Source organism: Diplotaxodon limnothrissa, linkage group LG5 (assembly GCF_057381915.1).
Source record: "Diplotaxodon limnothrissa isolate DT_005_m linkage group LG5, D_limnothrissa_male_GT1.1, whole genome shotgun sequence".
Lineage (NCBI taxonomy): Eukaryota > Metazoa > Chordata > Actinopteri > Cichliformes > Cichlidae > Diplotaxodon > Diplotaxodon limnothrissa.
The window spans coordinates 19837566-19860323 of record NC_140600.1 but is presented as its reverse complement, the minus strand read 5'-3'; the positions used below and the strand labels follow the sequence as shown (position 1 = coordinate 19860323).

At 41.3% G+C, this 22758-nt stretch overlaps 2 protein-coding genes across 2 annotated transcripts; both read left to right on the top strand.

Annotated features, from left to right (window-relative positions):
* The first annotated feature begins 4918 nt into the window (after positions 1-4918).
* On the top strand, positions 4919-16960 carry fkbp11 (FKBP prolyl isomerase 11). Its single transcript, XM_085354118.1, has 6 exons — positions 4919-5084; positions 5174-5236; positions 14330-14417; positions 14540-14573; positions 14696-14766; positions 16752-16960. The coding sequence occupies exons 1-6, from the start codon at positions 4956-4958 to the stop codon at positions 16958-16960; spliced, it is 594 nt and encodes a 197-aa protein (XP_085210244.1). The 5' UTR covers positions 4919-4955.
* Positions 16961-18754: 1794 nt separating this feature from the next.
* LOC146632151 (small ribosomal subunit protein eS26) lies at positions 18755-20413 on the top strand. The gene is made up of 4 exons (XM_085354117.1): positions 18755-18859; positions 19737-19914; positions 20002-20132; positions 20323-20413. Exons 1-4 carry the CDS (start codon positions 18755-18757, stop codon positions 20356-20358), a joined length of 450 nt encoding a protein of 149 aa, XP_085210243.1. The 3' UTR covers positions 20359-20413.
* The last annotated feature ends 2345 nt before the right edge of the window (positions 20414-22758 follow it).

Below are 22758 nucleotides of genomic sequence, written 5' to 3'. Positions count from 1 at the left end.
CAAGCACTCATTGACACTCCCCTTCTCTCTATCTCACACACACACACACACACACAGTAACAGCATGCTGCTTAAGGAGCTGCTTGGAGCCTCCAGTCTTTTGCAGGGGGTGAAATAAAATAGGAATACTTATTACACATAGCATTCTACCTTACCTCATGCTTGGTTGAGTTGGTTAAATGAGGTCACTCATTTAAATGAGCCAGTTTATGGGAAAACAACTGTATAGATATGCAGTGCTTTTAAATCAATGGGCAATCTTTTGGATCTTTGAAATCTTAAGTCATGTAAATAGTCTGAAACATGAATGAGACATATAAATTTACACTGCACACCATGGAAAAACAACCAGCTGCTCCATGTATGAAAAAGTCCAAAAGTTGGGGTCCTTATTAGGATTAAATGCAAAATTCTGACATGTCAGAGCAGGAAAACTGCACTAACACCAACAGCAGTCACAGTCAGTTTAGGTTTAACATTTTTAGGGTCTCAGTGTTGTTCCTCACTGAGGTAAAATATACAGAAAAGACGCTTCGTCAGTGTTATTAATTACACCTGTGCTCTTCATTTTATCACCAGTGCCTCGAGGGCCTATCAGCTGCACAGTTTCTCAGACACCCACATCACAGTGTGCTGTAACACATGGGAATTTCTAAACATTTCCCAGATGCCACAAAACCCACCATTGCCCCAGTTCAGGGAATACTCTTTTAAAGTGGTTTAGTTTGTGGAGATCCTATTAAGCATAAATGCATTCAATTACATAAACTATGGATGTATAATCTTTAATGAAATAACAAACCTGTTTTTAACTCAATTAAAACAATCTTGATTGGGGTTAAGTAGATGTTCTCTTCTTACTATTTTAGTTTATCTTGATTTTGCAAAGTACAATATGAAAACAAATCAGTTCCTGAACAGTAGAGTTAGAACGTTTTATTGTAGCATAAGAGGACAATCTAGCACCTAGAGACAACAGGGAGTGGGGGAGGAGTGCAAGACTGGAGGAGATCAGTAAAATATGCAGGGCAGAGACTATGAAGAGCTTTAAATGTTATCATGAGTATTTCATAGTTCATTTGTTGTGGTACAGGCAGCCAGTGTGGTTGATTAAGCAGACATGTGGCATTTTCTGCTGACTTTTGGAGTTCAATGATCAGTAGAATTCAATAAAAAGTTTGCATGAATAAGTTTATAGTATATTTATGGGCCTCCACCGTTGTGTTGTTGAGACCAGACTGAGTTCATGATGTTGGGACTGTCTTTTGCAGAACTCATGGTTCTTTTTCATGAAGACAACTTTTTACAACAGGCTGTATGCTGAAAGTCATTGACATACTGTAGAAAGAATTTGTGACCAATCAGACTGCTCCCTGATGGTACTACATAACACATAGAAGTATTCTTGCTTATGACAACACTGAAATTGTGAATAATATGTTGCATTACACTAATGCACAAGCAAAAAATTAAACATGTAATGTAGCACATGCAATTGTTTTAATGGAGCTAGAGCATTTTTAGGACAGGTTCAAACAACAGTCACAATAACAAGTGCTGAGAAAACAACTTCTTAAACCAGCTCAGCAGGTTCACCCAGAGACAACTAAAAGCTACAGATTTACTTCAATTATTTTGAATGAGTCAATCACCATCAGCTTCAGCATGGGTGCAACTGTAAATGAAAGAAATCCAAGTGCCACTGTGCCCGACACAATGTTACATAAAACTTCTGTTATGTGCAAAATTACTTGGTTTTCAGGAAATGGTTGAAATTGTTTTTCAGAACTTAGTAACACTTGTGCAATACTTCCCTGCACAGATGGGGAACAAAGTAAAGCATTTGTTGCGTAACAGTAACATGGCAAATGATCATTCTGGACTGCATAAACGAGAGGAAGTAGTTTAGCATAAATCAACCTGATTTATCATGTAGATACGAACTGTACCACGACGCATAATGGCAAATCAGAATATTATCACCATCATTGTAGTTCAGTCAAATAATTAGATTTTGGTCTCTGGATATGACTAAGCCACATGGTGCTTCATCCCGGCATGCGGTGTTGGAAGAATCACATAGCAAGCAAGACTATATGTTTGTTTTAGTTAACACCAGAGCTAAATACTATAATTAACTCCTCTGCACGAAAAACTATCCTTTGTCTAACACATGAGCATGTGGCACAAATACTGCAATCTGGGACAGTGTTCTTGCAGAGAACCTGAGTTAAATGTGTATAGACTGAAGGCCATTTCTTTAAAATTTGCTTTGAGAACTGGCAGCATTTAAGGAAGACATAAAAATACAAATGAAATGAAACACAACAGATTTGCGATACAAATAATCAATTTGGCATGCATGACTGTGACTATATGGGGTGGCACAGAGAGACTGACATAATTAAAATGTTGGATGTTTTGACCAGTTGTACCTGAATTTATACCATTTCACATTTTCTTTACGTTAAAGATGTCATTATGTTTCACAGCCCAGTACAGCATTTCTGGATATTTGTCTATTCATTCATTTGTATTTTACTGCACGTGATTTTCTGTCCCCTTTAAAGTTACAGTGTGTAAAATCTCACCAGTGGATGTCAGTAGACTGCAGTCAAATAATTTTGGTTTTCTTGCCCCTCCCACTTCAAGTGCATGATGGTAGCTACACTAGGTGCTGTACTACAAATAATTCTAGTGACTGTATATTGCCAGCCTGTTTACCTCAGCTGTCAATACGCTGGGTGAAAAGCGTCCACGTCTATTTACGCTGGAGGAGGCTGTAAAACTTTATGAAAGAAGTTTAACATGATTGATGAGTCAGTAAAGCTCATTTCTGTCTGATGACAGTGATACAGAGGTGAATTCTTAAGGATATTATTTTAACACTTTTTTTTAAATCAGAAAGTGTTGCTGTTAGCTGCTGTTAGCTGCTGTTAGCTGCTGTTAGCTGCTGTTAGCTGCTGTTAGATAGCGTTAGTGAAACTTACTTTGAAGTGGAGATAACATTGTTGGACTCTGAAACACCAAATAAACTCTCATACAATGTGAGAATGTAATGAAACTGTTTATCGGAAGGAAAGTGTGATTCTTAGGACACTTGAGTCTAACATTAGTTGGCATAATTTTATCTTATATGCAACTATTGCTGTTGTTTGGTCGGCTCGCTGTCAGCTGTCCTTAGAGGGTGGGGTCACATGTCTGCTGCTGACAAGCATGTTCGTACATATTTTCAGGAAATGAGGCTTGAGGAGGAGAGGTGGTGGAGATGAGGGAGGGGAGACACAATAAAAAAGAGATTATGAAAAAACACATGTACAAATGTTAAATGGTTATATGTAGCTTGAAAGATCAATTTATGATCTTTAAATTACAAAGGTGACTCTGTTCATCTGGATGAGGCTGCTGGCAGGGTTTTCGCTAATGTGTCAGGAGTATTGAAACAGTGGAGACGCATTTTTTCTAAACACAGCATCTCTGTGGTTTTCAAACCCCAAAACAAGCTGTGCCAAAAACTGGTCCACCCCAAGGATCGGGTCCCCCAGGACAAACAGAGTAATATAGCGTAAGCTGTTAAGTGCCACGAGGGTTGCCGTGATTTATACATGGGGGAAACCAAACAACCTCTGGCTAAGCGGATGGCACAACACACAAGAGCTAACTCGTCAGGCCAAAACTCCGCAGTCTATTTACACCTACAGGCCAGTAGACACTCAATGATGAGGATGTACACATCCTGGACAGGGAGGAATGCTGGTTTGAGTGGGGAGTCAAGGAGGCCACGTGAAAAGGGAAAGACCATTTCTGAATCGAGGGGGCCTGAGGGTACATATTTCACCATCTTACAGTGTTGTGATTGCAGACATTCCCCAACTTTTTGAACGGTACTCATAGCCATTTGTCAGTGATCACTGATCAATGCAATGGTCATGACAATATGGATATTATTGATCAAGAAACTGACTTCACAGCCCATTGTTCGTTAGTGTTGCTAGTTTCATTCAATATGTAAATGTATTGTTTATAAGGTTGGGGAAATGTGCAGTCAGCTGATACTGAAGGAGTCACTTGGATGAATGACCTAACACTTCTTCTCCCACTAAAAACGCTACGTCCAGATGAACAGAATGAACTAGTACATGGCCGGTCTTTAGCCACATATATAAAACATTAAGCAGAACATGGATGTCCATCTTGTATTCAAGATGGCAAAGCAACATGGCGGCTTTCACAACCTAGTTCCCGCTCCCATGTGTAATTTCAATTTGCTGGAAGACGTAATTACACACATCAGTGTGTGTTTATGACTACAACATTGATTGCTTTTCTATTAAATAACCTAAAAATTACTTACTGTACCTTTAAGAGCGGGGCATCTTAGAAAAAAAGAAAACTGATGATCAGTTGACCATTGGTTGAGAAATCAAATATAATGCTGTTCTTCAGAAAAACAACAAAACAAAGACTTTCTAGAATATTTCTAATACGATACATTATTTTACATCACTTCCGGACTAAAGCTGGGTACTACCCATCACCTTTACGTTTCCTGCAGTCTAAACCGGAGGGCATAGGGAGACGTGGCGTCTGTAGCGGAGGGGTGTTTGCTCCTCAGCACGCCGACTTTCTCCAGCATGGAGCAGCCACACAGTGAAGGAGGAGAGCCTGCAGAAGCTGCGCAGCACCGCCCCCCAGCGCCTCTGCAGAGTTTCCGCTTGACACCCACGGCAGCCTGATGGGATGCATGCGGAATGTTTGAGGCGGGCTCTTTTGGAGGACCCAGGTGTTGGGACGGCGTCCAGCAGCTATTAGGGCTTATCGCTACAGTGTTACAACACATCAGCATTACCTGGCGCTGAGCCACTTTGGACGCAGAGGTCGACGGGCACGGCTCTCTCACTCTCTTTCGCTCTGCTGATGAGTGGAGAAGACTCCTACACGGAAGTTGTTGTCGGATGGCATCTCTTTCCCAGAAGTTCACAATGAGGACGGGCGTCTTTCTGCTCCTTCTCGCAGTCTTCACCTGTGGACTCGCGCAGGTAGACCACGATGACGCCCCCGAGGAGCTGCAGGTGGAGACCTTGGTGAGTATTACAATGCAATAGCAGCAGCTCTAACACAACTGCAGCCACAAAGATGCATGAGTATTAACAGCTAACTCTTCTGACCAAAGGTGAAACCCGAAACTTGCTCCATGCTTTCCAGAATGGGAGACACGCTGCAGATCCACTACACGGTGAGTCCACGGCTGCTGATGTGTATCGCTTCACTGAGATTTGCGAGGAGAGAAGCTGAGTGCGTGCGCGGTTCTTGTCTATGTGGCACCGTGTGCGTGAACCATGTGGACCTGCGCTGTGTTTGTGCATTTTCGTACACACGTAAATAAAACAAAGGCTTTGCCGCGACTGAACGGCTCTGATCGTCAGCCAGTGCTTCACTGTGTGCTTTAAATGTGGTTTTATGTGGAGATCCACTCTGATTTTACTGTGTAACGATGGGGCGGTGCAACACGTCAGCAGTAGCAGTACCAAGACCACAGCTCGTAGTTTTGCCACTCAACCTGAATATAGAAACTTACTGATTAATTATATAGATTTCAAGTGGCTAAAAACTATGTAAAATTGGCTTTTTAAAGTACATAATTTTGCCATTACAACCCAGAAGTCCAAATTTAACTGCTGCAATTCTTTTTTTCACCTGGAGTAATAATTAATATAAAAATTAGTTAGTTTGCTGATGCCTCACAGGGAATTCTGGGTTCACATCCAGTGTGTGTGGCATTTGCATTTTCTCTCTGTGTACTCAAACTTCCCACAGTCCACAGGCAAACGTGTTAATTAGTGCTACCAGTGCTGATGCATAATATCCGCAGTGGGACACATGGCTGCAACAAACCTTACATGGTCTTGACTTTGTGTCAGTTTATCAAAATCCCATTACTTCTATCTCTGAGATCACTGTCCTCTGCTCCTCCAACACGGGTCCATCTTACGGCAGCAGTTGGTCAAGTGGTGACTTTAAACTGGCCCCTCGGTGTGAATGTGAATGGTCATCTGTCTCTCTGTATTAGCTCTGTGATAGACTGCCAACCTATCCAAGGTGCATTCAGCCCTCCCTGCCATCTTGAATTAGATAAGTGGAAGAAATGGATGAACAGATAATAAAAAATACAAATACAAAAAAAAATCTTGTGCTTCAAAGGTGGCAACAACTCACAACAAACGTCGAAAAAGACAAAAAACTAGAAAACTGTAAGCATCACTGTTATACCCATAAAAATAAAACTGTATACAACAAGAAATTAGACAGTTTGAATAGAGAATAAAACATTTGCTACGCTGTTACACCCTGCTTACTCAGTTTAGGCAAATGAAAAACATGTTTATTTATTATGAATCTTTAAACTTACATTTTGTTTTTGCACCTCTCTAGTTCACCTGGTGTTAAAAAGACATTCATTAAGGGTTCAATTAGACTCTGAGTGCTTTTTAATTGTTAATTAACGCTTCATGATTTAGCTCTTTGTGGACTCAAGTGACACAGATGGCACAGGATTGCTTAAATGAAAGTGTGTTCAAAGAATCTGCTGCAGGGAAATATTTTGCTCATATCTGACTCATATTTGGTCATTCGTTTACCAACATCCATCCATCCATCCATTCGCTTCCGCTTATCCTTTTCAGGGTCGCGGGGGGCGCTGGAGCCTATCCCAGCTGTCATAGGGCGAAAGGCGGGGTACACCCTGGACAGGTCGCCAGTCTGTCGCAGGGTCGTTTACCAACATTTATATTATAAAAACTGATATATGGTGAATTTTTTTTTGCAGAAAGTTGCATAAAAGCTTTATATATTTATTAGATAACCAACTGGAGCTACAGTAGCTTTGCTTAGCTGAAAACAGAAATAAGAGCTAGTTTGTTTTGTCACAAGTAACAAAATTTGTTTCTAACATCTGTAAGTGATGTGTTGTGGATGTGTAGAAAGCTGGAAGGCAGATTTTGTTCCGTTAGCTCCCTCCTGGTTCCCGTCTTAGTGCCAAGGTAATCCAACCACAGACATGCCTGGCAATCAGTCTTTTCATCTAACTCTTAGCAAGACAGTGAATTACAAAACTGTCAGGACCTTCCTTTAAGGTGTAAGCACTGTGGCTTATTTTCCTAGACATGGATTAAGACGAGTCCTAGACGAAGAACTTTTTGCAATAGAGAAGTTAATTACTAATCTTTTCAGGGTTGGCATAGACTTAATCCACATCTGAGAAACTCACCAAGTGAGTCTGTCTTCTTATTGCATCAATAACTCTCTCACACACACACACACACACACACACACACACACACACACACACACACACATACACACACACACACACACACACACACACACACATATATATATATATATATATATATATATATATATATATGTGTATATATGTACATATGTATGTATATGTATATATATATATATATATATATATATATATATATATAAAACACCCAGCACGCCCCTGCGGGCGGTTTATCCTTCAAGCTCGGGTCCTCTACCAGAGGCCTGGGAGCTTGAGGGTCCTGCGCAGTATCTTAGCTGTTCCCAGGACTGCGCTCTTCTGGACAGAGATCTCCGATGTTATTCCCGGGATCTGCTGGAGCCACTCGCCTAGCTTGGGAGTCACCGCACCTAGTGCTCCGATTACCACGGGGACCACCATTACCTTCACCCTCCACATCCTCTCGAGCTCTTCTCTGAGCCCTTGGTATTTCTCCAGCTTCTCGTGTTCCTTCTTCCTGATATTGCTGTCATTCGGAACCGCTACATCGATCACTACGGCCGTCTTCTTCTGTTTGTCTACCACCACTATGTCCGGTTGGTTAGCCACCACCATTTTGTCCGTCTGTATCTGGAAGTCCCACAGGATCTTAGCTCGGTCATTCTCCACCACCCTTGGGGGCATCTCCCATTTTGACCTCGGGACTTCCAGGTTATACTCGGCACAGATGTTCCTGTACACTATGCCGGCCACTTGGTTATGGCGTTCCATGTATGCCTTGCCTGCTAGCATCTTGCACCCTGCTGTTATGTGCTGGATTGTCTCTGGGGCATCTTTACACAGCCTGCACCTGGGGTCTTGCCTGGTGTGATAGACCCCAGCCTCTATGGATCTTGTGCTCAGAGCTTGTTCTTGTGCTGCCATGATTAGTGCCTCTGTGCTGTCTTTCAGTCCAGCTTTGTCCAGCCACTGGTAGGATTTCTGGATATCAGCCACCTCCTCTATCTGCCAGTGGTACATACCGTGCAGGGGCCTGTCCTTCCATGATGGTTCCTCGTCTCCCTCCTCTTTCTTGGGTTTCTGCTGCCTGAGGTATTCACTGAGCACTCGGTCAGTTGGGGCCATCTTCCCAATGTATTCTTGGATGTTCCTTGTCTCATCCTGGACTGTGGTGCTGACACTCACCAGTCCCCGGCCCCCTTCCTTCCGCTTAGCGTACAGCCTCAGGGTGCTGGACTTGGGGTGAAACCCTCCATGCATGGTAAGGAGCTTTCTTGTCTTTATGTCAGTGGCTTCTATCTCCTCCTTTGGCCAGCCTATTACCCCAGCAGGGTACCTGATCACGGGCAGGGCGTACGTGTTGATGGCCCGGATCTTGTTCTTACCATTCAGCTGACTCCTCAGGACTTGCCTGACCCTCTGCAGGTACTTGGTGGTTGCAGCCTTTCTAGCGGCCTCTTCATGGTTCCCATTTGCCTGCGGGATCCCCAGGTACTTGTAACTGTCCTCTATGTCTGCAATGTTGCCTTCTGGTAGTTCAATCCCCTCAGTTCTGACTACCTTCCCTCTCTTTGATACCATCCGACTACACTTCTCCAGTCCGAACGACATTCCAATGTCATTGCTGTATAGCCTGGTAGTGTGGATCAGTGAATCGATGTCTCGTTCACTCTTGGCATACAGCTTGATGTCATCCATGTACAGGAGGTGGCTGACAACTGCTCCGTCCCGTAGTCGGTATCCGTAGCCAGTCTTGTTAATGATCTCACTGAGGGGGTTCAGGCCTATGCAGAACAGCAGTGGGGACAGAGCATCTCCTTGGTAGATCCCGCACTTGATGGTGACTTGTGCTATGGGCTTGGAGTTGGCCTCTAGTGTTTTACGCCACATCCCCATTGAGTTCCTGATGAAGGCTCTTAGGGTCCCATTGATCTTGTACAATTCTAAGCATTCCAGTATCCAGCTGTGGGGCATTGAGTCATAGGCCTTCTTGTAATCAATCCAGGCAGTGCACAGGTTGGTCAGTCTGGTCTTGCAGTCTCGGCTGACTGTTCTGTCTACCAGTAGCTGGTGTTTTGCGCCTCTGGTATTTTTGCCAATTCCTTTCTGTGTCCCGCTCATGTATTGACCCATGTGCCTGTTCGTCTTAGCCGATATGATGCCTGACAGGAGCTTCCATGTGGTACTGAGGCAGGTTATTGGTCGGTAGTTGGAGGGGACCGGTCCCTTCTTGGGGTCCTTGGGGATTAGGACCGTCCGGCCTTCAGTTAGCCATTCCGGGTGTCTCTCGTTAACTAGCAGCTGGTTCATTTGTGCTGCCAGACGCTCGTGGAGTGCAGTCAGCTTCTTCAGCCAGTAGGCGTGAACCATGTCGGGTCCTGGTGCTGTCCAACTCTTCATACTGGAGACCCTTTCTTGGATATCTGCCACTGTGATGGTTACTGGACCCTGTTCAGGGAGGTCGCTGTGGTCTGCCCTCAGATCCTCTAGCCACTGAGCATTGCTGTTATGGGTTGCATCCTTCTCCCATATGCTCTTCCAGTATTGCTCCGTCTCCAGCCTTGGTGGTGCTGTTCTCTTATTGTTCCCTTGCCACTGAGAGTACACCTTTGCTGGTTCTGTGGAGAACAGCTGGTTTATTCTCCTGCCTTCTATCTCTCTGGTGTACCTCCTCAAGCGGCTGGCCAAGGCTGTGAGTCTTTGCTTGGCAGTTTCCAAGGCCTCAGGTATGGACAGCTTGCTGTATTTCTTAGGCACCTTATTTGTCGCACCTTGCTGCAACTCCGTTAGTTGGCTAACCTCCCTCTGTGCTACTTTGATCTTGCCCTCTAGCCTCCTTCTCCATGGAGGGTACTGCCCCTTGTCGCTGTTCAACTTGTAGCCAAGCATCTCACTGATCACTGTATCGATATTGAACCGTTCGATACAGTGCTTTCGGTTCGGTACGCATATGTATCGAACAATACAAAATTTGTAATTTATTTTATCAACTTTCCTTCTGACGATGCTGTCTGTGTTGAGCGCTCAGTGAATCTGCGTTCGACTACTCCGCCTAGGCTGCACTGTCGAGTGCAGATCCACTGAGCGCTCAACACAGACAGCATCGTCAGAAGGAAGAGCGCAGGGCAAGCTAGCGAGACAGAAGTTAAGCTCTCCTTGAAACATGGACCTCCCCCACCCTCATTCAGATCTGGTGTTTGGAATTATTTTGGTTTTCATGTGACGTATGACCCTGAAGGTAAGCGAGTCATGGACTAAAGCAGGCCTGCCCAATCCCAGTCCTCGAGAGCTACTATCCTGCAGCTTTTAGATGCATCCCTACTCCAACACAGCTGAATCAAATGGTTTGATCTCTTCAGCATGCCATCATGTTTGGCAAAGGCCTGATAACAAGCCATTCATTTGATTCAGGTGTGTGGGAACAAGGATGCATCTAAAAGCTGCAGGACGGTAGCTCTCGAGGACCGGGATTGGGCACCCCTGGACTAAAGTAAAACAGTATGTTGGATGTGCCATGCAATGCTCAATTACATGGGTGGGAACTAGTGTGTTAGCGCAGTTAGCTCGTTAACGTGTTGGCTGTCTAGCCCCATGCACGGGGCGATCGGCAGTAGCTCGTTAACGGAGATTTGCCGTGTTGTGGCGTTAAGGTCATTTCAACGAGATTAACCTGAAAGCACTAGTGGGAACACAACGAATATGACTGCACATTTACGCCGACATCATCCTAGTGCAAAGACAAGTGGAAGCAGACAAAAACAAGCAAGCATGCTACTAACTTTAGCCGAGTCATTTAGACAGCTGTTTAATATGCTGCTGAGAATATAGCCCAGAAGAAGCGGATAGTATAGCTTTTATTTTGGAAAGAGACATTTCTCTGTAATAAACTCTCTTTTCCAAAGATGAGTGATTCCTCAATCAGATACAGGGCTCGCAATATCGCTAGCCCGACGTCCCGGGGCTAGCGATTTTTTTCAGTCGGGCTACCAAAATCTATCTCTTCCCTGCCCGTCGGGCTATTGTAGGAAGGAAAAATATATGTCAATGCTTTTGCATTCTTTCAGAAATGTAGCTGGGTAATTATGTCATTGGCATCGGTGAGCCACTGTCAATATGTGACATATTGAAGTCGCGTTTGAATTTGCGCTTGTTTTTTTGCTTTCACTTTGCAATCGTGCGAACTGTGTATAGAGAGCGACAGCACTGATCTGTGAGTGATGATAATTTGTGCACCAATTCCTCTGACATCGTCTTATTAATCGTTAGCTTACTATGCAAACATTACAAGTGAAATCTCCCGCAGCAAGCTTAAACATGTGAGAGGTTGATCGCGCAGAGAATCGCTGAGCTTATGTGAGTGCGTGTGTAAAAGCAGCAGGATTTATATTTTAGTTCTGCTGAGCCAAATAAGACAGGTCAGGGTGAAGAAGTGACAGCCAAAGAAAAGCTTACCACAAAACGGAAAAGTTATGACAAATCAGACTATAAGGCAAAAAAAAGAAAGTGCAGCTTTATGGTTTCATGGACAAAAGAATTTCTGTGGCTGCAATATGACGAGCTAAATAACCAGGGCTGCACATAAGTGGTCCGCAGGTGCGCATTCGCTGTCAAAATAAAAAACACGCACAAGGGTTAGGGTTAAATTTAAAAACTGTACTTTTGAGTTAAAATATATATTTATAATTTTAATAAATGACAAATTAAAAAGGCATGAACATTTTTTTTGTATCGAAAAAATATCGAACCGTGACACCAAAGTATCGAACCGAACCGAACCGTGAATTTTGTGTATCGTTGCACCCCTAATATATATATATATATATATATATAAAACACCCAGCACGCCCCTGCGGGCGGTTTATCCTTCAAGCTCGGGTCCTCTACCAGAGGCGTGAGTGCTTTTTAATTGTTAATTAACGCTTCATGATTTAGCTCTTTGTGGACTCAAGTGACACAGATGGCACAGGATTGCTTAAATGAAAGTGTGTTCAAAGAATCTGCTGCAGGGAAATATTTTGCTCATATCTGACTCATATTTGGTCATTCGTTTACCAACATCCATCCATCCATCCATTCGCTTCCGCTTATCCTTTTCAGGGTCGCGGGGGGCGCTGGAGCCTATCCCAGCTGTCATAGGGCGAAAGGCGGGGTACACCCTGGACAGGTCGCCAGTCTGTCGCAGGGTCGTTTACCAACATTTATATTATAAAAACTGATATATGGTGAATTTTTTTTTGCAGAAAGTTGCATAAAAGCTTTATATATTTATTAGATAACCAACTGGAGCTACAGTAGCTTTGCTTAGCTGAAAACAGAAATAAGAGCTAGTTTGTTTTGTCACAAGTAACAAAATTTGTTTCTAACATCTGTAAGTGATGTGTTGTGGATGTGTAGAAAGCTGGAAGGCAGATTTTGTTCCGTTAGCTCCCTCCTGGTTCCCGTCTTAGTGCCAAGGTAATCCAACCACAGACATGCCTGGCAATCAGTCTTTTCATCTAACTCTTAGCAAGACAGTGAATTACAAAACTGTCAGGACCTTCCTTTAAGGTGTAAGCACTGTGGCTTATTTTCCTAGACATGGATTAAGACGAGTCCTAGACGAAGAACTTTTTGCAATAGAGAAGTTAATTACTAATCTTTTCAGGGTTGGCATAGACTTAATCCACATCTGAGAAACTCACCAAGTGAGTCTGTCTTCTTATTGCATCAATAACTCTCTCACACACACACACACACACACATACATACACACACACACACACACACACACACACACACACACACACATACATACATACATACATATATATATATATATATATATATATATATATATATATATATATATATATATATATATATATATATATGAAACACCCAGCACGCCCCTGCGGGCGGTTTATCCTTCAAGCTCGGGTCCTCTACCAGAGGCCTGGGAGCTTGAGGGTCCTGCGCAGTATCTTAGCTGTTCCCAGGACTGCGCTCTTCTGGACAGAGATCTCCGATGTTATTCCCGGGATCTGCTGGAGCCACTCGCCTAGCTTGGGAGTCACCGCACCTAGTGCTCCGATTACCACGGGGACCACCGTTACCTTCACCCTCCACATCCTCTCGAGCTCTTCTCTGAGCCCTTGGTATTTCTCCAGCTTCTCGTGTTCCTTCTTCCTGATATTGCTGTCATTCGGAACCGCTACATCGATCACTACGGCCGTCTTCTTCTGTTTGTCTACCACCACTATGTCCGGTTGGTTAGCCACCACCATTTTGTCCGTCTGTATCTGGAAGTCCCACAGGATCTTAGCTCGGTCATTCTCCACCACCCTTGGGGGCATCTCCCATTTTGACCTCGGGACTTCCAGGTTATACTCGGCACAGATGTTCCTGTACACTATGCCGGCCACTTGGTTATGGCGTTCCATGTATGCCTTGCCTGCTAGCATCTTGCACCCTGCTGTTATGTGCTGGATTGTCTCTGGGGCATCTTTACACAGCCTGCACCTGGGGTCTTGCCTGGTGTGATAGACCCCAGCCTCTATGGATCTTGTGCTCAGAGCTTGTTCTTGTGCTGCCATGATTAGTGCCTCTGTGCTGTCTTTCAGTCCAGCTTTGTCCAGCCACTGGTAGGATTTCTGGATATCAGCCACCTCCTCTATCTGCCAGTGGTACATACCGTGCAGGTGCCTGTCCTTCCATGATGGTTCCTCGTCTCCCTCCTCTTTCTTGGGTTTCTGCTGCCTGAGGTATTCACTGAGCACTCGGTCAGTTGGGGCCATCTTCCCAATGTATTCTTGGATGTTCGTTCGTATATATATATATATATATATATATATATATATATATATATATATATATATATATATATATATATATATATATATATATTGAATGACTTCTTGTATTTATCTTTAAAGCAATAAATGTGTTTTGTGGTTAAAAAGACAGTGTTTCACGCTTCTTTAAGCTCAAACCTGCCTCTGTAAAATATGCACCCACTGAAATCTCTCAGCATTTTTTAAAAATTCTCGGCACCACCTCACTCTTCCTGTTGAATGTTTTCAGGGTAAACTGATGGATGGAAAGGTGATTGACACATCTCTATCCCGGGATCCTCTTGTTGTCGAGCTGGGGAAGAGGACAGTCATCGCTGGTAAGTTATCGAATGACAATCCTTAAGAGCAGCTCTGTCAGACTGATTAGCTTATATTACATAATTAGTGGTGGGCGTGCTTTTTATACTGATCGAATGTCTCTGTACAAATTTCATATCAGGTCTGGAGCAAAGCTTGATTGGCATCTGTGAAGGGTAAGTGAATAGCAAACCAGTTAATTCACGATGCATGCCGTCACAAATCAGAAATACCAAAGTGGATAGTTTTGAAGTGAATCTGAGGAATGCTTCCTGTATGTTTCTGTTCTCTCATTCAGGCAGAAAATCAAAGCCACTATTCCCTCTCACCTCGCATATGGAAAGAAAGGTTACCCTCCAACAATTCCAGGTACTAGACTAGAAATATCCTACAGCACATGGCAGCGTGACAAATATAAAATCAATATCATATTTCCATATGTATATATAATATAAAGGCAAATTTGGAAAACCCTATGGGTGTCAAATCCAGCGAAGTCTGTTCCAGGACTACAGCTTTAGGTGATCTGTTAAAAAAAATGCTGAGTGGATGACAGATGAACGACAAAAACAGCAAAAGCAACTGTTTCCATGACGGAGATTCAAGAGTCTTTATTATAATTATGCAAGCATAACAAAATTAAGACAATACTCCCTCACGTGATGCAAAAACTTCTGACAGAAATATAAATACAAAATACAGTATTTAAACATTAAATATATACCGACCCGTATTTAAAAGTTTATACATAGTTATGACGACAAGATGACAGGTCATACAAAGTTTGGATAAAGAATTAATGATTTACAGGAATCACATTTCTGCAGCGACGTGCCCACACTCTCTGGCACCATCATCAAAACACCATAAAAAGAGATCATTTGTCCAGTAAAATATATGTAGATAAACACTTGACAAATTAAAGGAAAAAAAGTATAGGAGGCATCTTAGTAAGCTGCTGTTCCACCACACATCTGAATACCAGGTTTCTAAGATGTACTTTTATTACCCATCAGCCATAATAGGCTGATGGGGTATAGTCGTCACACTGTTGGGCAGCTAAATTTGTGAATGCCATAACTCATGAAGTCAAAGGAGCTTGCAAAGAAAAGCATCTGGACTTCTTTAAGTTACTTGAAGACGTTTCACCTCTCATCCGAGAAGCTTCTTCAGTTCTAAGGTCACTCATGAACTGACCATCAGTGGTCTGTTTCAGTGAGGTTTAGTAACTGAAGGCCTTCATCATCAGTAGAAGTGTTTTACCATAAGATAAAGGCGATCACTCGTGGCTTTTCTTTCAGCTTACTATCACCTCAAGAATATATCAAGGATAAAAGATCTGATGTCTCAACAGGACCTGGAAAAACTAGTGCATGCATTCATCTTTAGTAGGCTTGATTACTGTAACAGCATCTTTACAGGTCTACCTAAAAAATCAGTCAGACAACTACAGCTCATTTAGAACTCTGCTGCTCGAGTCCTCACTAAGACCAAAAAAGTGGACCACATCAGTCCAGCTCTGAGGTCTTTACACTGGCTGCCTGTCCGTCAGAGGATAGACTTTAAAGTTCTGATGCTGGTCTATAAAGCTCTGAATGGTTTAGGACCAAAATACATCAGTGACCTCCTGACCCAGTATGAACCTTCCAGATCCCTCAGGTCATCTGGATCCGGTTTTTTATCAGTTCCCAGAGTCAGAACCAGACACGGAGAAGCTGCATTCAGCTTTTATGCTCCTTATATCTGGAACAAACTCCCAGAAAGCCTCAGATCAGCTGAAACACTCAGTTTATTTAAATCCAGGTTGAAGACTCACCTGTTCTCAGCTGCATTTGAATAAAACACCAAATCCACACGTTTAAGCTTAAATTTCAAAACTTACATTTTAACTACTGATTTTATCTACTGTTCTGATTTTACTGACTGTTTTTAAAAAAAAATCAATTTTAAATCATGCTTTTTATTTGTTTTTGTTTTTTAATGTCTCTGTAAAGCACTTTGAATCACCTTGTTGTTGAATTGTGCTATACAAATAAACTTGCCTTGCCTGAGAGAGTCTGATCATGCCCTCAGGATGAGCTGCACCCCCCTGTCTAAGCCTTTCTGCTACATGGGGGAAACGATATCTTCTGATGTGTCCTGATTTGATTCTTCCGAGTTAATTTCTGAAAATATATGCAGAGAGGCACTGCGTTGCGTGGAAGCATTTCATTACATTGTTTTTGTTTCTCCAGTTAACTTTTATATGTTTTTCCCCTTTATTTTCTGACTCATGTAACATATAATCATAAACAATAGATATAACCTTTAAGAGCTTTTTGCAGAATAGTGACTGTGATATGGATCTGTCCTAGGTAATGCTGCTCTGGAGTTCGAGGTGGAGGTGATTTCACTCTCGCAGCAGACGCAGTGGCAGAGGATGGTCAACGATGTGTTCCCCCTGGTGTGTTTGGCCCTGGTGCCCACTCTGCTGGGCTTGGTGGGACTTTACCTCTACAAAAAGGCCAGTGCCCAGAAGGCTAGCAAAAAGAAGGCCAAGGATAAGAAGATCAAGAAGAAATAAGGACAAATCACTGAACTATTTAAATAAATGTTTTTTTAATTGAACTTGTTCTTTATGTTTGTGTTGAATTGAGATGAGATGGATTTAGAGTAGGTCCTTGTCCATTGGTAGTATGCCAAGACTTTAAAGGCTGTTATGTGCTAAGTGTCCTCTCAGGACAAACAGAAAATTGCAGGTGAAGAACCTGAAACTGACAGTGCTTGTATCTGAACAGGCTCTTTCTAGGAGGTTAGGCTCACACTGTATTCAGATCTCAAATTAAATGTATATTTAGTCCATGCAGCATGCCAGCTTCAAACATACATACAGAAGCACTGTCCTGCATTGATCTGACAGGTGGAAATCATCTTGGGAGCAATTGAGAGAGCAGAGAACAGCAAATACAGTGACATAGAAAAGTGGAGTGTGTGGGTAGGATTAATAAGAAAGGTATTTTAATTTTGAAGTTCAACAGCAAAGACTCACAGGTCAAATATTAGTATCTAGTGGGATGTGTCCAGACACACATCATATCATCATCCAGGGAGTTGGCTGTCATAATCCTGATAAATTTCCTACAGTTCAGTCACTGAAAAGAAAGATCACATTTACTTTATAGCAATACTAATTTGGGCAACTGGTAAGCTGTAAACCAATGGAACAGCAGACTTTTAGATGTTTATTTATTACAAAAAAACCCCTCATTTGTTAAAAGTTATTTCACCAGAAGAAGCATAAAGGGACTGTTTAGAAGCACCTGCTTCACATCCTCATGTAACAACAGCAAGTTTAAACCACCTTTTTTTATTTGGGCCTTTTGTTTGAAAATATTTTAAAGACTCTCTTTTGTAAGGACCTGCTCATTCGTGTACAGAGAAAGGACAGGAAGCTTTGAAAGATGTCCACTGAATAGGCTTATGTTTAAAGACACATTAATTAAAAGCCAAATTGTGGTGTGCCACTAAGAGATATTCTCTGCGGTACTGATCATCACCTAATAAGTCCATAAATAAATTGGACCATTTTTCCTTTTTGAAGATAACTCGCATGAAACCCCAAGATCAAGTTGTAAAAAGAGTCATGTGGACCTTAATCAGAATACAGTCATGAAAAATTATTCTAATGTGGTATTATCAGCATTTCACCTGCTTTTCTTTTGAGCACTACACTGTCCTTTAAGCACAGTGACTCATAATGTCTTGTAGCTTTATTGCAACTACACAGCCAATTTTGGTCTAGTTAAACACTGTTTCCTGGAAAAGAAAGAGTGTGCCAGTATAATAATACAATACAATATAATAATAATGATGATGTAATATAGTAATTTAATACAATTCTGCTGTCAGATTAAGAAAATATCTTCAGGTACTGGTGTTATTATCCATACTGATATTTATATAGTGAACTTAAAGGCCATTTTGCTGTGAACCCCAAGTTTTATATATTCATACATATGTATATATATAGAGAGATAATGTGATTACTTTATTTGACTCTCATTTCAATAACAATTAGAACCTGTTGTTTAGCTAGACAAATCCAGTTTTTAACGGGCTTTAGTCGCAGGTGAGCTTGTTTTAATAACCGGTTAGGCCGATGACACCGCCTTTGCCGTTCCAGCATTGCCTTAACTGTTAACTCCGCTCACTCGGGAGACGCGTGGAGTTTTAAGCGCGTTTTGATATCCCTCCGCGAATTTAATGTTGTTGTTTTTGTTATTTCCCATAAAAAAATCAATATTTTTGCTTTTGTTTCAGCCTAGTGCACAATAGCCACATTTCTTTTGCAAATATTGAAAAGTAAAGCAAGACATCAATGGACTTTGTCGTTTTGTTCGTAACATTTAGAGGGCGGAGCATCCGCACTACTTCTCACGGTGCAACCTCTTCCGGTCCTCTTTCCAGCTTCCCGTGCAACATGGTGAGTGTGTTTCACTGATGGCCGAATCGTGAAAACAGAATAAACCTATGTTTTAGTCGACTAGTGGCACATAATTACATTTCTTTGGGTATTTTAATCCCACGTGTAAGTCACAAAACTGAGAATTGATATTAACTCTCATCCTGGACGATTAAAAATGAGTTTGGGCCTAATGCTAGCCGTTAGCACGCTAGCCATTTTGTGCATGTGTTCCGTGTGCTAGCAAAGGATAACGACGGTGCAGGTTTGGGCTGTAACATAGCTAAGAGATGCGGCTAAAAAGAAAAGCCACATCACAGCGATTGACAAAGCAACCGATAAAATATAACAGTTCATGGTTAAAAATGTGTTTTTCAGTAAGCCCCAACCGTGACTTGAGTCAGTCATACCGTGTAAGAGTGATAGATGATTGTACAAAACTCAATAATGATTAAATGTCTCGTGATTGATGGCATTAGTTCATACGTGTATGTGGAACTAGATTGCACGTGCATCAGTTTAAGGGGTTCCCTTAAACTGATGGTTTATAATTCCCTTGGTTTATAATGGAGCACTGTAACAAAAAAATAATTTCCCCCAGGGATCAATAAAGTATTCTGATTCCCACTAACGTTGAGACGTTATAGTAAACTAGACCGTCAGTTTGAAGCGACTGCTTTGTGGCCAGTGTTAATAACTGGTGTGGCTGGGTGGTGGTGAAAAGGTTTTGAAACCAGTGCTGATGTGGGATTTCAAGGGGAAAGCAGATATATTCTTGTGATTGTTAATTGTTTCCACCTTAACACAGCTGAATTTTTGAGACTGCCTAATGTAGTTCTGTTTTAACATTTTACTCAGGTTTACTTTGTCATTGGTAACCCTTAATGTATTTTGGCAGACCAAGAAGAGGAGGAACAACGGTCGTGCTAAGAAGGGCCGTGGGCATGTGCAGCCCATTCGCTGCACCAACTGTGCCCGTTGTGTCCCCAAGGACAAGGCCATCAAGAAGTTTGTGATCAGGAATATCGTGGAGGCGGCAGCCGTGAGAGACATCTCAGAGGCCAGCGTCTTCGACTGTGAGTGTATTGTATTGTACTTAATTTCATAAAACCCCCTTTTCATCCCGATGATTTGACTCATCTGTACCTTTGTCCACTCTGCAGCATATATTCTGCCCAAGCTCTATGTGAAGCTGCACTACTGTGTCAGCTGTGCCATCCACAGCAAGGTGGTGAGGAACCGCTCCTGTGAGGCCAGGAAAGACCGCACCCCACCACCCAGGTTTAGGCCTGCTGTAAGTACTATTTAAACACAGTTCTTACCTCCTGTTGTGTTGCTCCATTAAGTGTTTAGAATTATTTTTGTATAGCACCTTAATTAGGTAGATAATCTCATTACTAATAACAGGAACACAAAAGTATAACTTGGGCAAAGTTCCATCCGTGGTTACACCTGTTTAATCTAAGAATGTTTCTCTTTTACAGGCTGGTGCACCAAGAGCTCCTCCGAAGCCCGTGTAAAGCAGAAATTGAAAATGCTGTAAACCTGACAAATAAATGGAGAAATCTTCACAAAAACATGAACGTGTGAAGCTCATTAATTGAACGATGTTTACTCATAGGAAAGACAAACTGCTCAAATATTTTATTTGGAATAACTTTTTTTACAGTACAAAACTAACAGTAGCTTAAGATCAAATTATGCAAATGCAAAATTACATATGATACATTTAAAAACGCTCTGCGGTTACTTAAAGCGATATCAGACCACTTGGAGAGCAGGGAAATGCAGGTTAGAAAAACTGAAAAGAACAAAGTGCAACAAGGAAAGTTTAAAAACACGGAATACCACAAAGCTGGAGTTTATTTTTGTAAGTATAGGCTAAAACTGGAGTAGACTGTTTATTTGGTTGTCTTTAAGATTAAAACAAAGGTGGCTGGGTGTAAGCTGAGGAGCAAACAGCATTGGTACCACATGCATCAGGTTTAAAAGCACATTACCATTGTAGCACACATAAATTAATGGTGAATTTGCTCCACTAATAATGCAGAACTTGTTAATTAAATATCCAAATTCTGTCAAAGAACTGAACCATTGAATAGAGTAAAACCTTTTTACTTTGAATGTTTTTGTACAATATTTCACTGAAGGTCAACAAAACTGGATACATCAAATATTAAGTTATTTCAGTATTTTTCTTTGGCTCCTAAGTAGCATTACCCAAGTCCTTTTGATGAATTAGTATTTAATGGATTGTTGGTAAAAAAAAAAAAAAAAGACCAGTTTTGGGCAGGGTCACTGAGTGGTGGGTTGAGGTATACTCAAAACATGGAGCCTCTTGCACTAAGACAGCATAAAGTTTCACACTGAAAATAAATTTGAACCGTTTAGACATAAAACACATTTAAGACCTCCAGCGGAAGGCACAGCAGCAACAACCCAATTCACGCACGTCACACCAACTGGAGAAAAGTCACGTGGGCCTAAATGAGAATATACACAGTGTAAGATGATATGAAGTGACACTGCTAGCTTTGGTGTTACTGCAAATGTTTTGTAGATTTTTAGACTCCCAAGAAACTTTCAGATTCTGATTTGCAAACTAACGTCAGTCCCAACTTAATTTAACAGTCTGCTCACAAATTAAGGCAAGATGATTAGAATATTAAAGTACCGTAACCTGATGAGAAACAAAAATTTAAAATGTGTTTAGGTTGTGTTACTAGAGTGGCAACCAGATCACCTTACTGCACTTTGACAATAAAGGACTGAAACAATAACCAAACAAATGTAGATCCACTTGTAACAATTAATCCACCATCAAATGAAACAAGCTGAACATTATGTCATGTATTTTCAAAGATCTTCTGCAAAGAGAAAAAAATTTGAATATATCAAGGCTTTAATAACAGCGTTATTAAAAGAACAAGAACACCTTGAGGTTTTCTTGTAACTTATACTTTATGTACAAATATTATTTACTTTATGTTTTCATTTTTTTGCCACTGTAGTAGGGAAAAGTGCTTAACAGTAGGAAACAGTGGTTCTTTGGCTCAGCATTGGGGAAATTATTTGGTGCTTATAGAGAACCACGGTACTGCTGATCTTAAAAACAGTTTAAAAATGATTACTGTTTTATTTCTCTTTGTAGAACAAAACATCCAGAAAGCTGTTTAAATATAAGTCAAGATAAAGTTCAGTATTCTCAAACACTGACATGACCCAAAATATGCTTAGATCTGACTGTGAAGGTTCTACAGGAAGTAATATTTCTTGGGCATCTATTATGAAAATAGGAAATACCAGTTATAACTACAAGGGAAACTTTACTCAATAAGACACTGTCTGAACTTAAAAAAAAAACTAATGGGATCAAGTTACTTGATGAATTTGACTAGAGTCACTGTTTTTCCAGTCTTCTCTGCAAATATCTGTGTATCTTTGGTAAATCTGTCACCATGTCCCAGATTGATCTTTGTTGTTGTTGAGGATGTGAAAAGAAACCCTAGCTACAGTCAACATCAATTAAGTTTTAATTTTTGTGCACAAGTCTTCAATTTAGAATTCAAAGCATCCTTCTCAACAGTAAACGTATTGTGCTTGTGTTAAACTAATTACTCACAGAGATTACAACAACCATCTCTGCTGTTTTAACATGAAAATAAATAGAACCAAAAGCTGACACATTTCTCTTCACATTTCATTTCCACACAAATGACCAAGACAGGATATTTTTTTTTTCCCCTTGTTTTTTTATATATATATATATATATATATATATATATATATATATATATATATATATATATATATATATATATATATATATATATATATATATATATATATATATATATATATATATATATCCCAAGCGATATGAAAGACTCCCATTTCGTTCTATTGTAACTCAAGCGACT

Bases quoted from the DNA above. Each gene is read 5' to 3' on its own strand.
- fkbp11 (XM_085354118.1), top strand. From the start codon at position 4,956: ATGGCATCTCTTTCCCAGAAGTTCACAATGAGGACGGGCGTCTTTCTG. The intron at 14,418-14,539 runs GTAAGTTATCGA...ATTTCATATCAG, and splicing joins GAAGAGGACAGTCATCGCTG to GTCTGGAGCAAAGCTTGATT. The intron at 14,767-16,751 runs GTACTAGACTAG...GATCTGTCCTAG, and splicing joins TTACCCTCCAACAATTCCAG to GTAATGCTGCTCTGGAGTTC.
- LOC146632151 (XM_085354117.1), top strand. From the start codon at position 18,755: ATGGACTTTGTCGTTTTGTTCGTAACATTTAGAGGGCGGAGCATCCGC. The intron at 18,860-19,736 runs GTGAGTGTGTTT...GTATTTTGGCAG, and splicing joins CCAGCTTCCCGTGCAACATG to ACCAAGAAGAGGAGGAACAA. The intron at 20,133-20,322 runs GTAAGTACTATT...TCTCTTTTACAG, and splicing joins CACCCAGGTTTAGGCCTGCT to GCTGGTGCACCAAGAGCTCC.